The 27,654-nt window shown below is 37.0% G+C and overlaps 1 protein-coding gene across 1 annotated transcript in view; it reads left to right on the top strand.

The window, feature by feature from the left end:
* Positions 1 to 27,654, top strand: part of LOC122805985 (immunoglobulin kappa light chain-like) — a 154,527-nt gene that overhangs the window by 11,399 nt on the left and 115,474 nt on the right. Inside the window, exon 2 of the mRNA XM_044076224.1 lies at positions 6,426 to 6,805. Within this exon, the coding sequence (XP_043932159.1) occupies positions 6,426 to 6,805 (380 nt within the window). The remainder of the gene's footprint in view (positions 1 to 6,425; positions 6,806 to 27,654) is intronic.

Raw genomic sequence — 27,654 nt, 5'->3', positions numbered from 1 at the left:
CCACAGAGGAACAAGCCAGAAAGGTTAAAAGCCCAGAAGATCAAAAGGGATGGGGCTTCTGTTGTATGGGATCATGGCACAGCTAGGATCAGGGTATCCTTCTTGCCCTACTGTGTTGCAAACTCAGAGTTGGAATAAGCAATTAGCAAAGGGTGTTGGGATACAAGGGGGCTTGCCCCAGCAATAAAGGGTGTTGTTTGTGTTGTGCTTTTTGTCAGTCTTCTGGGTTTGTGAACTTCTTAGCTTGGTCTCCTGTTGTTTACTCATTTGTGCATTTGTTCATGTATTAGGGACCCGGAAAGGCATGCAATGAATAAAACACAAAAATACTGAATATAAAACTTGTGACCAAGAAAAGTAGTATGAGTATACAGAAACTATGAAAAAGCTGACTAAACACGAGTAATATGAATTTGCTAAAAATATATTAAAGTGAACAACAATACAAATGAATGAGACCAAAAGTATACAAAAATATTAGTAAAACAGTGGATTATTTATCAGTTTGCATTTAAAAGTCACAGTATAATTAAGCCCTGATTGTTTGTGCAACCCAAACAAAACAGAAATATTTTCTTCAATCAATTTTCTATGTATCCACCTCTTGGACCGATATCCCTTTTTTTTAAATATATAAAAATAGACTTCTTAAAAATTAGTTTCTATCTTGCCAAAATGTTTTGTCTTTGTCCTTTCTAATAGCACAGGGGTATTCATACATTTCACTCTACATTATGCACACCCTACAAAAAATGCATTACAAAAAGTACATTCAGCCAGATAAACTGTACAAGTGTGTGACACTTATAAATTACCCTTTTCACCAATTCCAGTTTCAGAACATGGCTGCAGTAAAAGGGACTCTTGGCTATATGTCAGCACCATGGGAAATAACCATATGCATAACTGCTCATTTTTTACACAGCATGCTTTTGAGGGTATCTTGACATTAGGAAGAACCTATAATGATTGTCTTACTTTAAATTCTAAAGGTAAAATGCTAACCACTTACTTCTGGGTGAGCCGTTACTATTCTCCAGATATTATTTATAGCCTTCTTGGTAGCTCAGGATTTGACAATGTATGTGAGCAGTGTGTGTAGAATGCCTTATTTTACAAGGAATGTATAATAAGGTACTTCCGTATTATCGCAACCACAATTGGAGCAGGAGAAGCGGCTCATTTCTAAGCCCTTCTCCTGCCGAAATGTGTTGGTAAAGTTAATTTGCAAGTGTGTGTCACTGAAGGTATCTGTCATTACAGTGACTTTCCTGTATGGGGAAATGAAAGCCCAAAAAATTTTCTGCTGTCAACCAAGTCAAGAACATATAAGTAACAGTAGCTGTTGACAGTTGTACACTTTCTAAGAAACTTTTTAATGGCAATGTGTAAAATCTGTCCATATTTTGGGGGCCTTTGACACACCATTATTTAACAATTTTCACCATTTTATCTGGTAACCAACTGCCAGGCATGTGAAGCAATAGCAATACCCAGCTCCCGTGATGTGACATCACTAACTGCAGTTGGTATGGTGACTTGCTTGCTGATGCCGGTCTTTGTCTCATTGGCACTCTTTGGTTTTACTTCTTTACCCATGTACATCACTGCACTAATTAAGCCATACAACATGCATTGCAGATTCAGCCTGCACATGTATTTCTCTTTTCACGATATTTAAAAGAAAGTGAATCAGAACATTTGCAACCACACACTGCAGGTCAACCCAACACGGGTTGACTCATTTGTACAGAAATTCTGACAGGCTAAGTTCCTGCTTTCGGCCATAAGCAAAGTCATAGCTTTTATTATTGAAATCCCCTCAGTAAGTTGCTTATGTTTCAGTACAAAGTAATGAGAAACTGGACCACTGTGCAGAAGCATCTCTACTTATGTATTATTGAGTTGTTGAGAATGTGGTTGCAATAATACATAAGTACCCATAATAATGTTATGAATTTTGAATGTAAGTTTAAAGAAAAATCATTATTCCTCTAATTTTCTTTTTATAGGTTCATAGGTTCATAGGTAGGTACTAGGCTATTGGCCCAAGGGCCTACATAAGCCTAGCCAACAAGGTTCCCTGGCTTACGCCACCCAAGAAAGTTATTTTCCTGTGCCACTGTCAAGCAGACACAGAAGTGATCCCCGGGGTGTATTTCCTATTTCCCATTCACTCATCAAGATTTTTCTTGAAGAGTGCTAATGATGAACTTTGCTTGACCTCGATGGGTAGCCTGTTCCAGAGTATGAGAAGTCTCTGGGACAGAAATCTATCCCTCCAGCATGTCCTGTTTATTGTGGTGACAAGGTTTAGGTCCCTAGAGCATGTAGCTTGGAGGGATTGGGATTTCTTTAGGTGTAGCATGTCCAACAGCTCTGGGTTTGACATAGCTTTATATGTTAGGCAGAGATCACCTCGGAGTTGGCAATATGCTATGGAGTAAAGCTGGAGTTTTTTGAGGTGGTCAGTGTAGGGCATTTGTTTGAGGTTAGTAATCCTCTTTGTGAGGTACTTCTGTGACCTTTCCAGCTGCTTCAGATGTCTTGTGAGGAACATTCCAAAAGGGACGTTGTACTGTATAATGGGTCTAATGAGTGTTGTTGACCGGGAAAGTTCGACCAGGGCAGAGCCTATTTTCAGCAGAGGCCTGGGTAGAAACGCTCCTGACACATGTCTTTGAAATGTGGGAGGAATCTGGAGTACCCAGAGGAAACCCAAACAAACACAAGGAGGACATGCAGACTCCACACAGAAGGGAGCCCAGCTGAGAATTGAACTGTAGAACCTCTTGCTGTGAGAGGTGATGATGTTAACCACTGCATCACTGTGCCACCCCTATACTTATTATATATTAATTTGCCCTTGCTTTTCATTGTTGTTCATTTGAACATATATTTATTATGTCTAGTACATTTACAGCAAGTCTATCCTGCCTGTTTTTAAGTCAGTCTTTGACATTTTAAAAATACTTATAATATTTTTGTTCACTTGTTCATATTCCGTATTTTTTGTGCTTTATTTGCTGTATGTGCTTTTAACACACTGGACTGTATACATTTCAAAGTGCCTCTGGCAGCATATTCTCATGTAATTTTAAAGTTCCATTCCAAAAGTTGGAAGTTTTGTGTTTAACCAGTTTAATGAAGTTCCAAAGGAAAGGAAGGGAAACACTTTTTTTTTTTTTTAGAATAAGGCATTTTATAGTCATATCAAGAAAGTAGCTACTATTTTCTCATTTTTAGTTCCATCTTAAACAGAGTACTTTGAGTTGTTTAGCTGAAATCTTTTTTTCTGAAATCCATAGCTAGAAATATTAATAACAGTGCTTACATTTAGAATGCTGCCTCCTTTGACATCCTCTATATTAGCTCACTAGAAAATTCGGACAGTCTTTCAAAAGTCCCAGTAGTTGATACAATGGGTTCAGAGTTTTTTCCTAATGGCACAGCTAAAACTAAACTGGTGATTATTTTTGACTAATAATATTATGCATAACTGATTATGGTTATAAATTATACAGTTACCTGCAGTAAGATAACACATACAGTTTAAAGGGCTACAACTGCCTTGAGGGGCTGAAGCAAAATAGACTACACAACTTAATTCTACTCTTGCATACCTGCCTTTACATATCACACAAGGTCCTTTGTTTATTATAACCATGCAACCAGATAAATGGGTGGAATATAAACACACATACTAGGTAAAGGACCAGATGCTTTATTTATATATCAACCTCATGAACAAAATTGTTTGTTTTTTACCTGTGCCTTTTAAAATGTTACCATGTTATCTCTGTCATCAATTAGCCTAAAGTAATTAACTGAGAACAGCAACAAATCCATCAATATAATGCCAAAAGTACATTTAAAATGAAAATGCAAACCATAGCAAAGCACTAACCCCCAATCACACCAAACTGTAACCAAAATCAAGTGTCAAAAAGTTAAAAAAGGAAAACAAATAAGTACACAGAAGATGCAACTGAAACAATGAACCTAGGAAAAAAAACTCAAACCATAATACAAAGCAGAACCCCAAACACAAAACATCACAAAGCATTTACAAAGAACAAAACATTACAAAGCACTGAGAACAAAACATTCCATCAACAAAACTAGATTGTAAAAAATACTCACCTAACCAAAAAAGTTACACAAAATGGGTGCTATAAAAATCCCCAATCATAAAACAAATATCCCAATAAGAAAGAAAAAAAACAGACCCTGCCAAAAAAAAGATAAACATATAAACTTACAAAGATTTGAAGGAAAAATATTTGTAAAAATGTCAGCACCATTGCAAAGGGCTCACTATATGTAACAGAAACGTAATTTCAAATATGAAAAAATACCCGAAGAAAACATTCATACTCTTTCTTCCCATGCGATGCATCTATACACACACACACACACACACACACACATATATATATATATATATATATATACATATATATATATATATATATATATATATATATATATATATATATATATATATTTAGAGAGAGAGAGAGCAAATCTCCCTATAAAATATTTGTTCAGTTCCCTAAACATAAATATTAAGCAATGACCATTTTAATATACACAATGCAGACCAACAATTTTGACATATATATCCATGTTCCATTTTGAATCACCACAAATTCGAGAAGTCCATGCACTATACAATATAGACAATTATACAAATAAATAAAAGTCTCAACATAATGATATCCAATCATGTAATTAATTAAAAGTATGCCTAACCTCCCCCACTGCCTTTTGCCAAATGAAAAAGAGAAAATAGTTCCCACCAAGCTACATCTCAACCAATAAGAAAATGTCAAATAATTAAAATGCAGCAAAGTACACAACATTTAAAACCACACATCTGACAACTAAAAAAAATGTACCCCTAAAATAGCAAGAAATGTTTAATTTTGGTAACCCTGTATCACCATGCATTAAGCAGATGCATACTTTTTTATTTTACTGTATATAGTTGTTAACTCCTATGTACAGCTAAAATATAGAGCAAAATGGATAAAGGGAACATGGCAGTGAAGTGTGAAGTCTCTTGGTATAAAAAAGTGAAATCTGTAAAGTATTAATCTGGTTTCCTAATGAGCTTCAACAACCTGCAGGAAAAAGTAAAATATTAGGAATAAAAATAAATGCTCCGAATGTAGGATCCTGAAGATACACAGACAGGAACTCTTGTCCGTCATTAAATAAAGATCTGCTTAAACCTTTAACTGGACTACTTTTTCCTCTGGCCTTTTTAAAACTTATTTTTGCTAAGTTAGCTATATCAGGGATCTGATATTCTGCACATTTATCCTTATTCCTAATCTTTATGTCTGGGTAGTATCTGACACTGCAATGGTAGGAATTCATTAACTTACTAATGGCAAAGCTAGTCATTGAGAAATGTCTTCCCTGTTCCTTCAGTACCCAAAGTTATGCAGAGGTCACACTTTAACACCACATAGTCTGAAATGTACACTTCAATGGTACTGTTATTTTTAAAGAGGAATTTTATCTGAGTTTATTAATGAGGTAATTTGGTTATTTATTTATTTAGTTTGTTAACTATGTAGATGCATGACTAGGTGAGTGCCCCTTTTCAGGAGAGTCCTGGGGAAAAAGCTCTGCTGTGGTAATACTGTAGTTAAGTTTAAGTGCACAAAGCTAAAATACTACATTATCAGACAATATATGGAAAAGGACATATATACAACATACATTGTATAAAGTTGAGACTAAAAACTACATACATAATATAAATGTGAATTGTAACTTCTATTTTATAGAGATAATCTACTGATTAATGGAAATATATATATATATATATATATATATATATATATATAAAACAGGATACATATAGTGCTGAAGAAGGAATGCACAGAGAAAGGGTAATAGAAATGCTAAGAAGAGGTGAATATGACATTAAGAGGTTGCAGGAAAAGTTATTAACAGTAGTGAGAATGAAACATTGAGAAAGGAAGGTGGTCATGATAAATGGAATACATCAACATTCGTTGAGGTCCAGAGGGTGTCTGATTGCTAATGCCTAATCACTACTACTTGCAATTTCAGTGTGATTTGCCACGGTCTGTACATTAAAAGTATGGTTGTATAGGTAGGGTCAGTTCAAAGTCCACTTCAGATTTTCATTCAGACAAGATTAAGTGAGCTGTTACTTTGTACAGGACACAGCTCAAAAAGTATAAAAAATGTGAACATTTCAATATTGCAAAGACTTTGAAAGGAAAGCAATATTTAATTTTTTGGATTAGAAAGAGCTACTTCCTATTATCAACAAGTGAGTGATTCAAAGTTAAGCTATGGTTATTTAATCAAATGTTTTAATGGTTTCCTGATTACTTGAGCACACTTCCTCATCTAAATGTAAGCTCTGCTTTTATCCACAGGAATCCAGGGAATGCCTTTCCTGAGGCAAAATGCTCCTTCAGTGACTACAGAAGGTACCAATCCCACTATCAAATGCCTGGTGGAGAATGGCAAGGTGGATGGATTTGTTCTGTCCTGGTACCAGCAGCTGTCTAAACAAGGGCCTACATTTCTGCTTAGTCAACGTGCCAACAAAAAACCTATTTATGGAGCTGGTATCTCTGAGAGATTTCTCCCTACAATTGAAGAAAACACTAATTCCTTTACTCTTACCATTGGAAATGTGGATAAGCAAGATTCTGGAATCTACTACTGTGCCATCTGGTATGCCAATCAGTACATCTTTGGTGCAGGAGCTGATGTAATTATTTTAGGTAAGAGACATAATATGGTGCATCAAGTAACTAAATATGGTTTATCTTCTTCTGAAACATTTTAATCCCAATTCTTAAATGTTTCTATCACCTTGAAGTATATAAACAATGATAAAACAGTAAACTTTGGAGAATATAATGAAAATTTAAAGTATAGTAAATGTAGGCTGTGTATGGAAAGGATGGCCTACATTATCACTGTGGCTTAGAATAGGCATTAACCATTATAATCTGCAGACAATAGCAGCAGTTTACCATATCTTTCCAATCAACTACTGTTAAAAGTCTTTAACACAGACTTGGTTTTAAACATAATTAGATTAACTCATATTTTAATTTGTCTTGCTTTATTTTTTGTTTACTTGCTTTAATTTCTCCAAATCTTTTTAGGGTTTCTAATACCATTATAAGAATGGACCCCAGTCCTAAGTCGGGCTATAATTAAAGTTCATAAAATTAGTATTGCTTCAGTCTTTGATCCATAAGAAGACACACACTTACTTATTTCCCTTTTTATTTATTTATTTGTTTGTTCATGGGCTGCTGAAGCAGATTGCAAAAAAAAATTGAAAATTAATTTATTAATGAAATTTAGCTATACTTTGCCATTTTGCTGTAGTCTAATCTTTGGGTACCTAGCTAGCACAATCTGACCAGTGTGACTGCATGACCTACCACTAGGAATCCATCCTGCTGCTGGTTGCATGAGCCATCAGTTCAATGGATTACTCATTTCCTTCATTCACCAGTGACCTCACAGATTTATGCACCTCCCAGTGTTGTTGTTACTGTCCTAACCTCCTCCTTAGTCCCTTCTTCCTTAAGTGGAACCCAACATGCATTCCTCTAGTCCTGCAGAAAAGTTCACATCTTCCAACAGTGTATGACTAAGGTGACTGATGGCAAAAAACAAATTTATATCTCTGATCTTCTTATAATTACCAATGGAACCCCTCCCCCATTCACACATTCCATGTAAACCAAAAAACAAACCAGGAACACACCGTCAGTCGATTTAATAAAATAATAGGAAATAGACAAGAAATTGCAAAGCTTTCGAGCAATGCTCTTTCTCAATGTATAACAACACAAGTTACAAAGTCTTATTAAATACAATCAACCAACCTATAAAAACACATAGAAAAAAAATCACATGATGCAAAACAATGTGTGTGTGTGTGTGTGTGTGTGTGTGTGTGTGTGTGTGTGTGTGTGTGTGTGTGTGTGTGTGTATACACATGTTTTATTAAAATAAGATATTTCTACTAAGTGTTTTATAATTAGATTTGAGTAAACTATGTACTGTATTTTCTATATATTTTAGTTTTGTATGTAGTTATTTAGATATTTTATATGTGAAATGCAGTTTTAAAAAACTGAAATGTAATTGTTTTACATCATGTCATTTTTTCTGTGTTTTGATAGGCTGGTTGATTGTATTTAATAAGACTTTGTAACTTGTATTGTTATGCATTGAGAAAGAGTGTTGCTCGAAAGCTTTGCTAATTGTTGTCTATTTGCTATTATTTTGTTAAATTGACTGTGAGTTCCTGATTTCTTTCTGGTTTATTTAATAACATTATCCTGTGGAACGCTTCAGCTTCCAGATGTGGGTTTTTGCTTGTTGCACATTCAATATAAATTCTGGTGCAGTTTTAGAATGCTTTTCTGTCCACTGTACCACAAACTATAATTGTTTCAACCTCCTTTCATTCTCACTAAACGTTTATATGCAGCACAGTTAGTAAATCCATTTAAAGTTAATTATATATATATATATATATATATATATATATATATATATATATATATATATGGTTTACTATCAAAATGTGGATCAGCACTTGCATAAAACTGGGATAGTCAAATGCATGATTTCCACTTTCTGTAATGCTGATCAGAAAATGTTTGAATCCTCATTAGCGAATAGTTGTGTGCATTTGCTAATATGGGATTGACGTTCTGATAACAGATTGCACCACAGTGGGGACTGAGAAATTTACCCTTTTCCTCACTGCAGTGTGATCTTGAAATTGGAATATAGATATGCAGGGGTTGTGTGGGGTGCAGTTTAACACTCAATTTTGACATTGGAACTTCTGGTCTTCAAATGTTGATTCCATGATTACCATTTCCAATATTTTGGTAATTCTGTATTACCAAATTCAGATAACGAATTTGGTCAAAAAGTGGAAAATTGTTTTGATGTTCCACATTTTGAGAGTAAACCTATATATATATATATATATATATATATATATATATATATATATATATATATGTGTGTGTGTGTGTGTGTGTGTTTGTACGCACATGGGTTTATATCAGATTGTCAAGTTTTTCAGAAACTCAGACTTCATATGCTCGATTTTCCAAAAACCTGAAGCATTTGTATGGAGATCACTGTGCAGTGGAGATCTACGAATTTACCATTTTCCCCACTGTAGTGTGATTTTGAAGCTGGTATATTTAATTTGCAGAAGGTGCAGAGGATGCAGTGGGGGGCTTTCCCCTCTCAGCAAGAATGTAGATTTTGGCTGTTTTGTTTAATTTTGTTAGAGTTTTCAGGAAGTTGAACATAAGGTCTCAACCATATAAAACTCGTGTTTCCAAAATTTGACAATCTGACATAAACCTATATATACATTAGAATGGCATCACATCCAGGACTGACAATTGCTTGGACAGGTTGCAGTTCTCACATGGGATTAAGATGGTACTAATGAAGGAGTGAATATAAGGAGGTGCAGGAGCCTATGTGGGTGTATACAAACACGTATGCAACCAGCAAAAAACAGGAATCCATTTTTCGATTTTGATGATCATTTACTAAAAAAATAAGTTCCCTGTGATCTGCAATTGCCTTGTCATCTTCCCATAACTTGAAATATATCTTCCGATCCTTTGCTTCATCCCTTTGCTTAACTTTTACCTCTGCAAACTGAATAACTTCAGTGCTGTTGTTCATTTATTGAATTTGGAACTGTGTTTTACCACTTTAAGATAAGTGGACTTAAAGCTGTCTACACTTTTTTCTTTTCAGTTATTGCCTTTGATAGCATCTTTTTCATTGTCAATTTTTTTAATTTAAAGCGTCCAGGATTGTTTAGTAATATTTTGCATTTGTTACTGTTTTACTTCTGCATGGCTATGTTTGGTACCATTAGTCATGCTACAGCTTGGTGTACTGTTTATGTTGCCTTGTGCTTAGGCTGTGGGTTAAAAATGGTTTGTGCAGTAGCAGGCTATCTCCTGGTTAACAGATATTAAATAAAACACACACCCTTCTTGGCAGTTTATTCAGGATTCATACAGCTGGATGTTGCTCTTACAGCTTGAAAAGGGCATTAAATTACTCATATTTTGAAGTGACTTGGAATGAAAATTTAAGAAAAAATATTTATTGTAATCATAATGGGAAGTTTTGGGAGTGAGAAGGGATTTGTCCATCTGTTCCAGATATGTGGGCAGGCTTGCTTATAGTTTGTACAGACTTCATTAATATCAGCACTCTATTACTTCTGGTTTGGAGAAAAATGGTACTTTACCCAGAGGAGCAGCATGCAAGGTCTGCATGAATCTGTACTACTATCATTCCCTACTACTTCCATGAATATGCATCATATTCTGCAGAAATTAACTTTAGTTGCATTTTATCTCACTTCTGCACTTCTACTTAAATGCAGCTCAAGAATTTCATGTACTTTATTTCCCTGTTTAATTCTGTCAAACACCTGGTTCCATTTGAACATTTAAAGACACTTTTACAGTGTTGGCATTAGAACTAGTAGTGGAACTATAGACATACATATTTAATCGTTTTTACAGTATTGGTATTACAACTAGTAGTGGAGCATTAGACATACATATTGAATCGTTTTTACAGTGTTGGTACTTGAACTAGTAGCAGAACGTTAGACATACATGTTTAATCATTTTTACAGTGTTAGTACTAAAACTAGTAGTGGAACGTTAGACATACATGTTTAATAATTTGTACAGTGTTAGTACTAGAACTAGTAGTGGAACGTTAGACATACAGGTTTAGTCATTTTACAGTGTTGGTGCTAGAACTAGTAGTGGAACTTAAGACATACATATTTAATTCTTTTTACAGTGTTGGTACTAGAACTAGTAGTGGAATGTCAGACATACATGTTTAGTCATTTTACAGTGTTGGTACTAGAACTAGTAGTGGAACATTAGACATACAGGTTTAATCATTTTTAGAGTGTTGGTACTAGAACTAGTAGTAGAATGTTAGACATACACATGTTTAATCATTTAATTACTGTTTTACTGTACTTGGTTAACTGGTTACAGTCTGCTCAACAGAGTCCCCTATCAGTGGATACACAGGCAGACAAAGTATGCTATGAGCAGTTACTGTTCAAAAAGTATAACCCAATGAAATACAGAATTTAAAACTATCAGGTATATGTGGCCTGATGCATTCTTTCTCCCTATTAACAAGAAAATAATAAATGTACTATAGAACTGGAATGAGAGTTTACACTAAGTTATGTTTCTCTGCTTTTTCAGTTCATGAGTTAATGCATAATTCTTTTATTTTTGAGGATCACCATTCAGCTTCAGAGAAAGTAAGTTACAATTTGGGGATTTTTCAAATTGCAAAGCATTTAAAAATGCTCCATTGCTTCCCTGACCATATTCCTGAAAGTAAATATCTATTAAGTGAATAGGAACCCAGCACTTATATGTCAGAATAAACAGTTTGAGCTCTCTACACTATTTTTCAATATGGTAATCGCATAGTAAGATATCACTTCCTAAACTGTAGGCATTTACATGCTCAGTGTTCAGTTGCTATTCAAAAGTCTATAATAATATTTTAGTTTCCAAACTTGAGGACTTCAGAATAATATTTTAAGTTGCTATAACATTTAGTTTAAGGAAGCTAATGACTTCGAGCATTTTCACATATGGACTTTACCATTACATCTATATCACAGGAATCCACTTCCCCGAAACCCTTTCAGCACTGTCGACATTTTTACTTCAAGTGTTCCATTTTTCTGACCATGAATATATTTCTACTCACCAAGTCTTATTTCTGACTGACTTTATTCAGACCCCTCTGTCTACTTTGCATTACTTTAACTTGACAGCAAAAGGATATAATAAGCTCAAAATGAGATGATAAATTGATCTACCCTGACCTTTTAAATGCATTTAACATTTACCTCCTCTCTGTCCTTTGTTCTTTTTCCACCTGCTTAATGCTCTGTTGAAGAACTCTACGGATTCCCTGTCTACACCCACACTTGTAGTCTATTGCATTCCACTGATCTTTCTGGTAACTGTTCTCTAATTTCCATTCAGCAACCTCATGTCCTTTTCTCTTTGCCTCCAGAACTACATGCAGTACTCAAAGAGTGATCTAACCATTGCCTTGTAGAGTGGCAGCATTAACTGTTTGTTTCTGGACTCTATCTCCTGAGGATACACCTCAGTATTCACTGTTATACCTACAGTCCTGTCATTTTGCTCCAGGTGATTAAATACAGGTATGTTCAATACTCTCAGATCAATTTCCCAGTCTGTTGCTGTTAGTTCTACTCTCTCGATCTGATTCTTCACACCAGTGCTGTTTGGACATAAGTGCAATATTTTGCAATTGTTTACTCTGAACATCAACCATTACTTGGTAACATGGAAGGAACTTTACTTTTAATTGAATTAGCTTATCAATGATGACAGAATGTGAAATCAAAGGCCTTGGCCAAGTCCAGGTGTGAAGTTTGTATCAATTATCCTGAGTCTAATGCATCAGTAACTTGCTCACAAAATCCACCAAGTTTAAGAGGCAGAATCTGCCATTAACAAACATAAACTGGTGTGGGTGAAGGTTTGAAGACTGCCTATATTCTTATTAATAAGTTCCACAATGATGTACTCTACTGCCTTACAGATAAGTCTAGTAAGGCTTATGTGTCTGTAGTTGCCGGGATCAGTAGTGTGTCCTCCTTTTTGGGCTGGGATGATTGCAACAGTCCTCCATACTGTTGGCATGAATCCAGTGGAGAGGTTGAATAGATTTAATGAGTTTGCCAGACAAATATTTGCAACTAAGAAGATGAAGACAGACTAGCACACCTCTGGGGCTCATGGAGCTAGTGATTTTAATATTGGAGAGAGTACTTAGGACTTGCTCAGACGTGATTGGGGGTAGTATGTGCCTACTAATATCCTGTAGATAATTAGAGGGAGATAGTAAAGATTGAAATGAATTTGTCTGCTATTACATTGGCAATGGCCTCAGTGGATGAATGTATGATGTTATTTTTATTAATTATTATATATTAATTTGTCAGTGAATATGGCAGCATGTAATGTGGGGTCATCAAAGTGAGGAAGGAGTTGAATTTAATCAGGTTATCAGTTAGCTGGAGTAGATTTTGCCTTAAATTAGCCTCTGAAAATTTTGGGGTTTAGAGATAACTCATGTCTTGCACCTGACTAGTAATTTGGTAACTAAAGGTGTTGTTTGTGCATAGGTTGTTTGATTGATGATGACCAAGTCCAATATCTTTGAGGTCATCATTTGGATTTGGACTTGGTGGAAGGAATTGTCTTTAACAAAGTACAGGAATTTCTCTGCATAATTATTTGTGGTGGTATAGGCTCCCAAGCTAATGGAGGGATAGTTGAAGTAACCCAAGAGGAAAGTGTTAGGTTGTATAGTAAGGGATTTCAATGTGTTTAGTTAACCTGTGATCTGCCAGTGTTATAGAGGGGGTATAGTAGATGGCTATGGTGTGGTACTGGGATTTGTTTATTGTGAGAAGGATATGCAGCAGTTCAAGATTCTTAGGAGCACTAATACACCCAATCTTCAGCACACCATCCACTTTAATGTTGGGTCTGAAGGAGAGGTAGCCATTAAAACTGTGCACTGTGTAGGAGCTTTCACTTTTCTGAAACTATCAATATTTTCAGGGTTAGGAGTGCCTGTAAGGAATGCAACTTTTTGCAAATGCTTCTAGCATTGAGCAGTGCTAACTTTATATATTGTTGATTGCTGTTAGCTATGTAGGTAATTTGAGGTGACTGACATTGCCTAAAAAGGGGAATGGCAAAATCTTAGCCAATATTGAAAGCACATATTGTGAGAGATTCACACAATATCTAGTAAAGCAGCTGGGAAAATCAAATATCAAAGTCAAAGTCAAAGTAAGCTTTATTGTCATTCAGAAATCAAACTGAACGAAATTCTGTGTCTCCAGACTCAATGTGCAGACAACATATATACTTTTTTCCCAGACATTTACAGATGTAACACTTAGCTATTACATCACAGACATGCAGGTAGACAGACTAATATTGCACATAATTAGAAACACATTTTAACACTTTTTGAACTGAACACTTACTTGCATGAGACTTTAGTATGGCACAGGTACTTGGTTAAGGCATTGCACTGATCCTTTCACAGAAAAAGACATTTGAGTATTGCACTGTGAACATTTGGACCTTAGAGTATTGCACTATTTTTAATTTATGAATTTGCATGTATTGAACTGAAAGAAGAGATATTTTACTGCATTGCTGCTGCCCTAGATGGCCTGTAAGTTATAGTCATGGTGAATATTGCACTACATATTAGGAGAGACTGGTAACCAGGTTCTTGCACAAATTGAGATAGTTTCTACTGACCCAGTTCGACATTATGGAGTATAGTGGTTATTAGAGTTCAGCAGCCTGATGACATTAGTGAAGAAGCTGTTCCTGAAGAGTCTATATCATATGAGCGAATCGCACAAATTACGAACGCTCATAATATCGAACGTACAAGATCTTGAACTTCCTATTGTGGGGGTCTGTGCCCCCCCCACTCCCCGCTAAATATATATTCCAACTCCGAGATTGCACTACAGTGAGGAAAGGGCAAATATCCCATTCTTCACTGTACCATGATCTCAGAAAAAGCACTTTTGAGATCTGGTACTTTGATATTATGAGCGTTAGCAATTTGTGTGATTCGCTCATATGATATAGACCCATTCCTGAATCTGGTAGTTCTTCAACGTATGCTTCTGAAGCGCTTTCCGGATTATAGATGCAGGAACAGTCTGTAAGCAGGGTGAGTGCAGTCTTTAATTATTCCTCTGGCCCTGCTGAGACATCTGGTTAAGTACGAATATCTCCTCTTAGCCTGATAAATATATTGGACCCCCCTTGAATGATACCAGTATCAAAGCCAATAATTAAAGTCAGTTATCTCCTGTTTGTATTAGAGCATCATTCTTGCTAATATTAAGATGCTGCTCAATACTAGTTTCATACTCATTTCAAGCGCATATGCCGAGAGGCCCATCATGTCCCGCTTTACATGATCTAAGGAGATGCATAGGAGATGCATCTCAAAGTCATTCAGTCCAAAGTGAGCAATGACTAGGTAAGATATGGTCCAAACCAATGGTGTTCAATGCACTTGAAATATAACCGATTAACCAAAAAGAGCACAGCGTTGCGGGTCCACATAGAGAAGTTTATTAACAAAAATAAACCACAGGTTAAGTGCTTTCATCAAACAGAATGACTTCATCAGAACAAATGACATAAAAACTCCCAGGTTTAAATAATCAAAACTTTCAATTCATTGGTGCAAAGCTGACCAATACTAAACATTAGATACCACTTCTCATGACAAGCCACTATTTTTATTTACTTATTTGTCTTTAAAATCAGATGAAGTTTTACTTTTATGTGAGCTTATGAGCTTGATTTTGGACAACAACTACATATTTTGTGGGGGTGAATATTACAAACAGTTAAAAGGGGTGGCGATGGGTGCTGCTTGCACCCCTTTATACGCTAACCTGGTCCTCTTGGGATGGGAACAACAATACATTTTTACACATAAAAAATTTTCTTCATGCATTACCTATTATGGTAGGTTTTTGGACGACATTTTTATTTTATGGAAGGGTAGTGTAGATGAAATTTCAGAATTTGTGAATTATATAAACCAGACTACAGATTATTTAAAGTTCACCTTCCAGTGTCATCAGCAGGAAATTAATTTTCTTGATGTCAAGATTTTTAAAAATCAAGATTGTTTTCATTCTAAAATCTACCGAAAAAACACCTTTTGTAATGCATACCTACACTATACTAGTCATCACCCTGCTTACCAGAAAAAAAGTATTGTAAAGGGTCAGGCTGTCAGGGTAGTTAGGATGACCACTATGAAGAATGATGTAACAGCAGAGTTCAGAAATTTAAGGACCATGTTCTTGGAAAGAGGATACCCAGGCCACTTTATTGATCCAATACTTGAAGAGGTCAATGGTAAATGGGGTACTATTTACAAACCATTATTGGGTACTAGTGAAGGAAGGTCTGGCATTGTAACAAATGAAGAAATTGTCCAGAACACTATCAATTTCCAACAAGCATGTGTGGTTCAATTCAGTCCCTTATATTCTTATATTAAGGGAACCATGATAAAAAATTGGAACATTTTCAGAACTAATCCGGAGATAGTCCGTAATCTTGGTGATAAACCTATATTTTCTACCAAGGTAGGTGGTAACATCAAAACTCTGGTGGAGACAAACAGAAATTTAAATAATAGGCAGAGGAACACAATTGGTAGTAAACCTTGTGGAAGATGTCCCTACTGTCCCTACATATTATTAGACAGTGATATAATCATAGGTAATCAAAATAGAAGTCACATTTTTTTAAAAAATGGCAGCTGTTGTTCAAACAAACTAGTATATATTGCCAAATGTAGCACCTGTCCGTCTTTCTATGTTGGTAAGACGGAGAGGATGTTGAAAAACAGGATATATGAACACCTCTATGATATCAAGAATGAAAAAAATACCAATGCATTATACAAACACATTACTTTGTGTAAGAATTTTAAGTGTTTTAAGTTTGGTATACTTGATTTTGTAAAAACTGATGTGAGGGGGGGTGATTGTCAGAATATATTGCACAAGAAAGAGTTGATATGGCAACTTGGATTGGCAGCCGACCACCCACCAGGTATAAATGAACATATTTCTATAATGCCTATATTGAAAGAGAAGGCAGAATCAGTTTGATATGTGCATTATTATTTATTATATATTTATTATAAATATATATTTTTTAAAATATTAGTTTTATTTTATACATTATACAGCATATTTTATATCACATACACAGGAATTTTACTATCAAATGCACCAGTATAGGGCATATTTATGTATACACATGTATAAAAATTGTTTTTTACTCATTTCTTCGGTATTTTAGTAGATGAACTGATTTAATTCATTAATTATTTATTTTAGTAGCTTGATATTCATGAGAAGTGGTATCTAATGTTTAGTATTGCTCAACTTTGCACCAATGAATTGAAAGTTTTGATTATTTAAACCTGGGAGTTTTTATGTCATTTGTTCTGATGAAGTCATTCTGTTTGATGAAAGCACTTAACCTGTGGTTTATTTTTGTTAATAAACTTCTCTCTGTGGACCCGCAATGCTGTGCTCTTTTTGGTTGACTAGGTAAGATATATGTACCTGTAGTGAAGTGACTTATTGGCTCTAGTGACACTGCAGATCCTGGCACCTGACAAGCAGCTGTCACTCTCTATTTGCACAGCCTAATGAGTAGGACATCTGTATGTCTAACTACAGAGTCACCTATGGAACTAGCTTGGTATTGCTGCCTTGGTGGTGTTTTCTATAGTGTCAAAACAAACTATATGTTGGTTAAGAGCTGTTGATGCTGGGTACAGTGCAGGAGGTAGGTCAGAAGGTTTACGCTGATGCCTAGACTTAGGACATTGAGGAGGCCTAGGTAAAGAATTCTTAACAGCATAAGCCTAAGATGGTTTTGTGTTTGCCCTACGTGGATGCTGTATAGGTGTGCATGGGGGTAAACCAGCATTCATTTCACTACATATAACTGCCGGAGAAGGGGACTACTCCAGCTGAGCTAAGTATTTAAACCCTTCACAGACAGAGTCATTTGGCTATAAGTAGAAGTTCATTTTCAGTGAGCATGAGGTATTTCTTACACTGCCTTAGGGTTTCAAGTGCTTTAAGGTCGCAAAAGAAGATGGATTAGTGTGTGGTCTCTTCATGATGACCAGTGATGACATGTGATAAAGGTTTGACAGGAACTAAAGATGGGCTGAGGAAACGATACAGAAGGGAAGTTTGTTGGACTGCTGATAAGTTCAGTACAAAGCTCCAGAGTTCCGTGCATCTTGGTATCTGGGCCCCAGAGAAAAGTTCAGCTAAGAGGAAGCTGACACACTTCACTGCAAGCCATAAGTAGCTTGCAGTTAGAAGAAGGTACTATTTCAGCAGTACAAATGAAAAAGAATTTTCCGGCGTACACTACCTGTTATGGCTCGACCACTGTAGTGATGCTGCACTCGGCCCTGCTCCATGCACTAAATGGTAAACAAGAAAATAAAAGAACCCATGAATAACAGGCAAAATCTAAATCCCAAGTGCGCTAAGCTGTCCAGGACCTGCAGCATTTAGTCCATTTCTCACTTAGATAAATTACTACTTAATCCAAGATGGCTTTGACACCTGGCTACACAGATTTAATCAAGGTAGAAAATAAAATGTAAAGACAGTATCATAGAATGCAGAAAGCAAATGTTGCAGATTTTAAAAGGAATATGGAAAAAATGTGTAAAATTTCTATGAAGTGCACTGTGCACTAAGCAGGTAGGAATATAAAAAAGAAGGGTAACTTGAGTCAGTCTAAGGAGAGGAATCTTCCAGCTTGATCTTTTAGCGCTCACTAGTATAAGCATTTGTGGCAATTTATAGTATGGGCAGTCAACTGAAGACCAACACTAGTTGGCTGAGTGGACATTCAGAATTCTCAATCTATGGAATACATTGGGAGGGTAAAAGTATTTAAATAGCTTATACAACTGATGTCTTTGTGCTTAGTGAACAGCATAGTAGGAGCAGAGGGAGATAATTTAGTGGTCAAATTGACATAAGGGGTAGACAGCATTATATACACTAGCTTTATAGTCAAACAAAGACCAAGGTGGGTTGGAAATATTTTCAACTACAGTTCACTTGTAACCCCATTACAAAACTGCATCAGGTTTGACTGAAAGTTCCTTCTAGCCATGAGTCGATATTAGCTGTTTATAGGTTGATACTAGGCTGATGACCACCAGGGTTTTCCAGCCTAGGCATGCAACCCAGCCCAGTTTTGTCCCAGAGTTCCTTGGATGCTTATATGGTGGGGAATGTTAGTAAAGAAGTAAAAAGAAGGGTTATGTGGGGTATGTTAGTTGGGATTAATTTACTTACTGTTGATCTCTGTCCATCACAGACAATGGGGCCAGGCCAGGGGTAAATTAATGATTTTCCATCCAATAATCAAGGTTTCTTTTGAGCAGGATCAGGGATGACCTCTGATTCACACAGGTGTGGAGCTTATTACATAGCACAGGGATACCTTGAGACACATATCGATCCATCCAGCAGGTTCTATTTTTGTTGCAGGTGAAGTTCAGGTACTTGGATCTAGTGTTTCTGGTGCTGTTCATTTTGTGAATGTTTAAGAGATCCATCATAGCTGGACCCGAAGACGGCTGATATGCTAGGCATAGATCGCTTCTTGGTAACCTGACCGAGGACCTTAAGTCGATCTGTGTAGGACAGGGTATTCATACCCTGAATTCTCTTGTGAGGAAACGTCGAGGGTGTTCCACCTCTCACAAGTGCCTGGTTAGGTACATGCCAAAGGGGGTGTTGTACTCGATGAGGCTGATAAGGGCTGAGTAGACTGATACTATTACTTCCTTGGACCTGGATGCCATACCCTTACTCATGAGTTAGGTAACAAACAATGCCTTTCTTACTATCTTAGATATGTGTTAGTCAAATGCCAGATTACTGTCTTTATATGTTCTCAGATCCCAAGCTATTGGGTAAACTAATAGGGGTATTTTATTGATGAAGTTATTAGCCTGGGTGAATTTTTCCCCAAAGGGAACTATAATGTGTTTCTTTTCATTGAGTTTAAATATGTGGCTTTCACACCAGTCATCTGTTTTTGTTATACCATCCTATAGGGTGCTGGTGTCATTGTAGGAATCTATAATAACTCTAAGTTTATAGTCATGTGTGAATTTGGTGAGCCAGAGGCTCTAGACATTAGTCTTGGATTCAGAGAAATAGATGCCAAACAGGAGCAGGCTGAGCACAGAACCCTGAGGTACTCCACTGGTGACTAATCTCTTGATGGAGGTGATCTCACCAATCCTGACTTCTTGGACCCTATCTGTGAGCCAGCTGCCAATCCAGTGAGTTAAGTAGGGATTTATGCCTAGTTCTGAAAGTATGTCGACAATACCTGAGTGTGGTATTGTATTGAAAACCTTGGCCAGGCCAAGGTAGATGGTATGCACTCTTTTCCTCTCCTCCATAGCCATGGTGACCCTCTTAAAGAAATCTACAAGGTTAAGTAGGCAAGACTTTTCCGTTACAAAGCCAAACTGGGAAAGGTCCAGTGTTTGTAGGTTGCCAATGTCCTTGCTGATCATTTGCATGATAACTCCTTCCATGGCTTTACATATTAGACTCGTCAGACTGTTGGGTCTGTTGTTCCAGGGGTCAGCTGATGGTCCATCTTTATGAAGAGATATGACTGCTGTGGTCCTCAACTGACCTGGCATGTAATCTGTTTTGAGGCTGTAGCTGAAGAGTGTTCCAAGTAGTCCTGCTAGGTCATGTTTTAGGCTATTTGGAAAGCAACCAGGGATATTACCAGCAGTGAAGCAGTGTTTTTGGCCTAAGTGAGTGAGCGGGTGTGGTGGGAGAGTTACAGCTAAATTTATCAGCCAGTAGATGTTTTTATAATACACTGGTCAGTGAAGGTTGTGCCATTTACCACCAGTTTTGTACACTGCTGAGTATTACCTTTAAGGTTCCTGACCTAGCCGAAGAAAGCCTTGTGACTGTCCATAGCATGGCAGACTATTCTGATCTCATAATTAGCCTTGTTAGACTTTATCAGACTTCTTAGATTTTTGTTTATTTGAATCAGATAGCTCTTGACACTATGAGAGCTGATCTTTCTGATTTTGGCTATGACTTTTTTTCTTTTGTTATATAGCCTGTTAAAGTAAGGATACCATCAAGGTGTTAGATCTGGATTTACTTCTGGTATGTACAGCAGCTTCAGTGCAGCCATTTACATGTTTGTACCAGGGTTTCTGTAAATAACTGTGCATAGGTAGCTGAGTTTGGGAGAGCCATGAATTTTAACAAACAATTGCTTAATAGGATGTAGTTTGCATTAGTATAGTTCCTAACGGTTATGAATTTAGTTGGGTTTTCCAGGCTGATTTTTATCTTGAGGGTGGCATGCCCTAAATTCACTAATGAAGAATTGACATGGAGGTTGGTGGGTGCAATGCTCTCCCATGTTGGTGAGTACTAGGTCCAATATGTTTGATTAACTGGTTAGATAGCGCACTATCTGGTCCAGGGTGTTTGTTTTGATAAAGGCCAGGAAATATTATGTCTATGAGTTAGAGTCAGTGCACATTTCCCAGTCTATAGAGGGGTAGTTAAAGTCTCCCATGACTATGGTATTTGGTTGGATGATGAGTGCCTTTAGTAGGTTTAGGTAAGAATTGTGAGGTCCATGGATCATAGTTGTCTTGGATACTGCAGTCTTATCAAAATGCTGCTAGCCTTCCCATTAAAATTCTCACCATTACTTTCCCGGTTGCTGCTGTTAAGCTAATAGGACTGTAGTGCTCCCATTTTTTTCTGCTACCCTCCTTGCATAAAGGTATTGCACCTGCTGCCTGTTAGTCATGTGGCCTTTCTGCCTTAACTAGTGATCTGCTGAAGATCTCCATCATGGGGTATGCCAACACTTGGCAAGATTTATGAGGACTTTGGGAGGTAGCCCATTTGGTCATAGTGATTTATCCTCCCTAAGGGCAACCAGTTCCAATTAATTCTCCTATTTGTCTAGCTCAGTATATATCCACTGCTTTCCTCATTTTGCTCTGTCTCCTTCCCAGCATAGCACCTTCCCTTGCTTTCATTTGTGAAGACTGAAGCAATGAATGCACTCACTGGCTCTGCTTTTTCTCAGCCTTTTTGTGATCTTCCTCCCAGTGTTGCTGATATTGGCCAGTTTTGTCCCTCTTCCTTCCTTTGACGTACGTGAAAAAGCCCTTCTTTCAGGGACTCTTCTAACTTCCTTTTAGCTTTAACCTTCACTGACCTTTATTTTTCAGTAAGATTGCCATTTTTTTGCCTTTTTTTAGTCTCCTGGTACAGTGACTCATCCATCTCTGCACTCCCTCTTTTTTACCTGCTGTAGGCCCTATCATTTTTTTCTTAACAGTTAGCCTAACATTATATACTGACCTTCTTCTCTTTCTGCGTTTTTACCTGTTTTTCAACATCTCATTCCTATATGTTATTTACTCCATCAATTTATTCCTAGTCTCCTAATTCATCCTTGACTACCTCTCCCACACTATAATCCACTCCCTAAGATCCCACACTGCCATATGTATATTGTTATTCTCAGATTTTTCCTACTCTAAACCACAAAGTAATATGATCACTGTTTGCTTTTAATCTGCACTTGCATGACCCCCTTCACATTAGATAGGACCACATCCAGAATTCTGTCCTTTCAGGTACTGTCATGTACTAGATAGATGAGTTTCACATGCTCGGACACATCGGTTAGTACCCACTCTCTTCCTACCTTGGAGGTCAGAATCTCCCAGGTCACGGCCAGCGGATTCAGATGCCACCAGGGCTTACCCTCTCCTTTTACTCTCCTTCTTTACATTCTCCTGCAGTCTTTCATCCTCCTGTTTTGCTGTTAGAGAGTTGCTCTGAATCAAGTGAAATGATGACAGTTGATGTGATGCACAATACCCATGTAAAAATGGGAAAAAGATGAAGACAACAATGATGATACTTGTTTACTACCTTGCATCATATCACCACGCCATCCATAATGGCCTGTTCTTTTTCATGGCACCGCATATCACCACATAAATTGAGTTTTCTTACAGATTTCTACAATACATCAAAGATTTCTCTAGGGATTACATCTCCCTGTATAACTTCTGAAAAAATAAGGGAGTAAAACCTACTCCAGCTTTACCTAGTGTTGCAATTTTGAAAATCTTTTTCAAATTTCTTCAGAACTCCTTATCATGCCATTTACTTGTATAGGCTTTGTATCACGTGTTGAACCGGTAATACTAAATCCATAGCTATTGTTTTATCCCTTTATCTTCCAAAGGGAACTTTTAAGCATCTACCCATATAAGTAAATGGCTGCCTGAAAGGTAGATCTTGTCTTTAAGCTCCTGTTGAATAATTATATTCAGATTGAACTCTGGAGTCTCTGATTTTCACCGCATGTCCAGACAACAACATTTTTAAAAAGAATCTTCTCTTTTAGGGTGTAAGACTGAAAATGCACTTAGATATTGATGAAATGATGAGATATTGGTGAAAAATATACTGAATACTCTCACTCTATAATTCTTTTTAGAACAGGTATTCCAGTCAATTCAGAGAGCTTTACAGTCATGTATTCCACACTTTTAGATCCCTCACCCTGCTTAGGGATGCCAATAAACTGCATATTTTCACACCTTCCTCTGTTTTCCTTGTCTATTCACTTTTCTTCCATAGTTTAGTCTTCACTTCTGTGGAAGATATCTTGTCTGCAATGTCCTTAAATCCTCTTTGCAGCTGCAACAGCAGATCTGAAGCTGTTTCTATTATCTTTAAGGCTTTTATCTGAATCAAAAGTATAATCCAAAAAGGTGGAATTCATCTCTTGCAATTCAGTCATAATTTGATCAGATCTAGATTCTTTCTCAGCTTGTATAAATTTCTTTCTTTCCTGGAGTGTAACAGATCATTGAGAACAGTACTCCTATATGCTGAGTGCAAGGGTGGTTTTGTCACAACTTAGCTACATCTAATAAAACATATCTGACTAAACATGTTGACCATGAAGGTCCTGAAGGAACTGTGTAGGCTTCACTCAGAGCCTACACAATGTTTACATGTTAGCACAATGTTGTGTGGTGTGTGCCAGCATGCAATGCATATTAATGAGGTGTGGCATGCCAAAGCTAGGTTTTGCGGTTTGCAGCAATGTTGTTGGCTGGGAAACCTTTTAAGCCAACATGGGTAGAAATTCAGAGCACCTATAGTGCACGGATTTTCATGGAATACCACAATGATCACCATTATTTTATAAATAGCTGTCATTCTGTTAATGCAAAACATCTGTACAGCGACCAACTTAATGAGTGGACAAATAACTAGTAATATGGACATATTTGACATAGAGGTCACACAGGAATGTGTTAGAATGTAACAGTCTCAACCTCTTGGAGCAAGAAATGTAGACAATGTCATAAAAATGGGGGGGGGGGGGCAAAGGGACAGAAATAGGGACAGGTGTTTAATATTGCACTTCCAAACTTAGGAAGTAGATAGACTATACCGGCTGCACAGATTTACTATTAAAATATTGAACATCAGAGCATAAACCCATCAAAAATGCGGTTTACATGTTCAATGTTCATAATACAACGTAGGCTGAAATATTGGACACTAATGCAGGAGAAGTCGAATTCGACTTCTGCTGTCCTGTGTCCCCTTTGCAGCAGTACGTACAGGCTAGATCCATACTGTACAGTATTGACAGTCATGTTTTTGCAGGGGGGGAAAGCCCCCCCTGCACTCCCCCCTGTGGGGGCTGCACCCCCCACACCCCCGACCACTTATATATTGCAACTCCAAGATCGCACTCCAGTGCAGAAAAGGTTAAATTTCCCGATCTGCACTGTCCAGGTTTTCCAACTCCAAGATCGCACTCCAGTGCGGAAAAGGTTAAATCTCCCGATCCGCACTGTCCCGGTCTTCAGTCTTCCAGAGTTGACATTATCACCATCTACCAAATGGTTTTCTGCATTCCCAATAGTGCATATGTTAGTTTCACACAAGGCATGTTCAACATACTGACAGTAAACCAATTGTACATTAGCATGAGGTTTGAAACTCAAATGTCAGTCATCAGTTTCTGACTGCACTTTGCAAAGATATGCCAATTATTTGTCAGGAAAAAAAAAACTTATGAAGAAAAGCTCACAAACATGAGACAAAAACTGGACATTCTGCACAGATCAGGACAGTTGAGAGGTATGCACTCAAATGTATGTAATATTGAGTCACATCAGTGCAGAGATCATCCCAGTGATATGGCAGGAAGCCACATATTTGATAAGGAAAACATTTTCACATCCTGAGAATATCTAGACAGTTAAGAGGTATAAATGTGAAGTATATGTTCCAAACATAGTACAATACAGTGTATTTACAGTGCAGAGTATTGTGACAACCAATTCCTGGAATTTTGTACTGCAGCTGTGTTAGTGATCTGTAACAAGACATGGCACTACCCTGTAAAATGATCACTCAGGGGAAGTGTGTGTATTGAATAGGTACCCACAGATAAATTGTTGCAATGAACATAGGGAAAGAGTACGGGTGAAACTCACTCACATACAGCAGTGGAGGGCATGGCAATGGAAGATGGTTTTAGCAGTAACACCAAGCACATATCTATATGGTATAGTACAGACTGTACAGTGAAAATGTGATGTCTGTGACTGTCACACAAGGTGACATAACAATGAGGTGAATGTGCATGTGTGAGATACGCATCCTTACATGAATAATGCAGAGAACATCTATCAGGGATCTAACATAGAATTAGGGTAGGGTGCATATTGGGAAATTGTGGAAATTGATATACCTGAATATGAGCGTTCTCACAGCAGAGGTCAACAGCAAGGTGAGCACAGGTAAAGGATCATGGTAAACATTACAAGAACAAACCACTATCATGGACAATATCAGAATAATGCCATAATTAATCGCATGTCTCTGGCATAATATATGTGATGTGGAGTGATAAGAGATGAGCCTACACACACACACACACACACACACACTTGATAACTATTATGATACATCCACACTGTATGAGGGTAATAACGTACACTGTCCTGGTACTGTAATATCTGCAGGAAGTGTTAGGAGGAACACTGCTATACCTGTATGTGACAGTATGGGCAATACAGGCTAGTTGCCTTGTGTGCATGGCATATATCTATGGCAAAATACACAATATCATGAATGATATACATGCCATTAATGTTGTCAAACACCTATGTATGCAGTGTGTGCATAAGCAGAAAAGGTAGCACACATGCATCCAGTGCAACAACTTGATAGGTGTTCTGCACCATCAGACAGTCATGTATATTCCACAGAAAGAATACCTAGGTATGGTCAATAAGATGCGTTACAGCTCACTGTGACAAAGGTAGTACACTTCAGTTACACATTACTGGAAGATGTGTCAGGTGGTACATGAAGAAGGGTGCATTGTACACAGTTATTGGTGTGATGAAGGCTGGGAACCATGATGGTAGTATGGCCTGTGATGTCCATGTCCTTCACATACCCAGTACTTATGTTACATTCAAGGGGGCAGTCAGCACTGTGACCACATGCTGGTGGATGTATCACTTATCCTCTACCCCAAGACACAGGTCACATACCTATTGGTTTGATTATAGTGTGTGATATCTACATTATACTTAGGTGGTGTGTCTGTTTCCTGATTCAACAAATCCCACTGTGATGATAGGGGGTACTGCCAGCTATGCCAGGAGAAGTAGGGCAGTGGATGTGTAACATGCCAGCATAAGCTATCTGAAGTTTGTAAAAAAATATATGTCAGTTGTATATCAAACTGATTTGTGCAGATGCTTGTGTTTAAAAATGTCTTTGTAAAGCTGCTTGCATTAAAAATGTATCAACAGTGTTATCTGCTGGAAAGAAAAAATGGTCATGTATTATTGTAACTGAATTAAATGTATATGTTTTAACAGAGGATACTAGAAGAGAAGAGGCTAATCTCAGTCCAGTCATGTTTAAAATATATCTGAAATTAAATTACTTTAATTTGTTAAGCCATAAAGATGTTATCCCTCAGTTTTGAATGGAGCCAGAGATGCAGAGTCTGTGCTAGAGAATAGTTTGTAGCTCTTCTAGGAAGTGGAATGATTTTATTGTTTTATGGCTTCCAGATGCTTTAATAAAACTTAGCTAAAGGTCTAGTTTGTATTGTAGCACATAGGTGCTAAACTCTGGCAGCTTCTAGTGATGGGGGATAGTATGGGAAACAGAGTTAGATTACCAGATGTGTGTGATGTCATTCTGTAAGCCAGAGATAATATTTAGATATTAGCATGAGATTTGTCTCAGCAGAATACAGTCTTGAATCTGACAAGGGCCACTCACCCATATCATCTTGGCTTACTCTATTCAGTACAAGCCTTGAAAATGGTTTGAAACAGGTAAACAAAAAACTTCCCAAACACTGTCTTCCAAGACCACGTGAATAATCCACTACGAAACCTGCGTTTGAAATATTTATTTAAGCTTCTCTTTAAACATGCACTTTTCGTCAGATTTAAGAATCCAACTTCATCAGAAACAAAACTTTAAGTTAACAATCTACTAGAGCATTTTATAGCACCCAAATCTCATTGAAATCACATTGAAGTCACGCAGCACTACACATGTACTACACAGAGAGCTCACCCTACTGGTGAGACTTGCAACTACTAGTTAATTCTTTATTTTTTATTGTTTGTTTTTTATATATTGTTTAATTTCTACCTGTATAAAATCTAATGTACATGCAGGTCGCAACTCGGAAAATATAATGCTATAATGAACAATGATAAAAAATGTTATACTAACAAATATAAAACAATATATAT

This window comes from Protopterus annectens, chromosome 7.part0 (genome assembly GCF_019279795.1).
Source record: "Protopterus annectens isolate FY-2018-M chromosome 7.part0, PAN1.0, whole genome shotgun sequence".
In the NCBI taxonomy this organism is placed as follows: domain Eukaryota; kingdom Metazoa; phylum Chordata; order Ceratodontiformes; family Protopteridae; genus Protopterus; species Protopterus annectens.
This window is presented reverse-complemented; position numbering and strand designations above follow the sequence as displayed.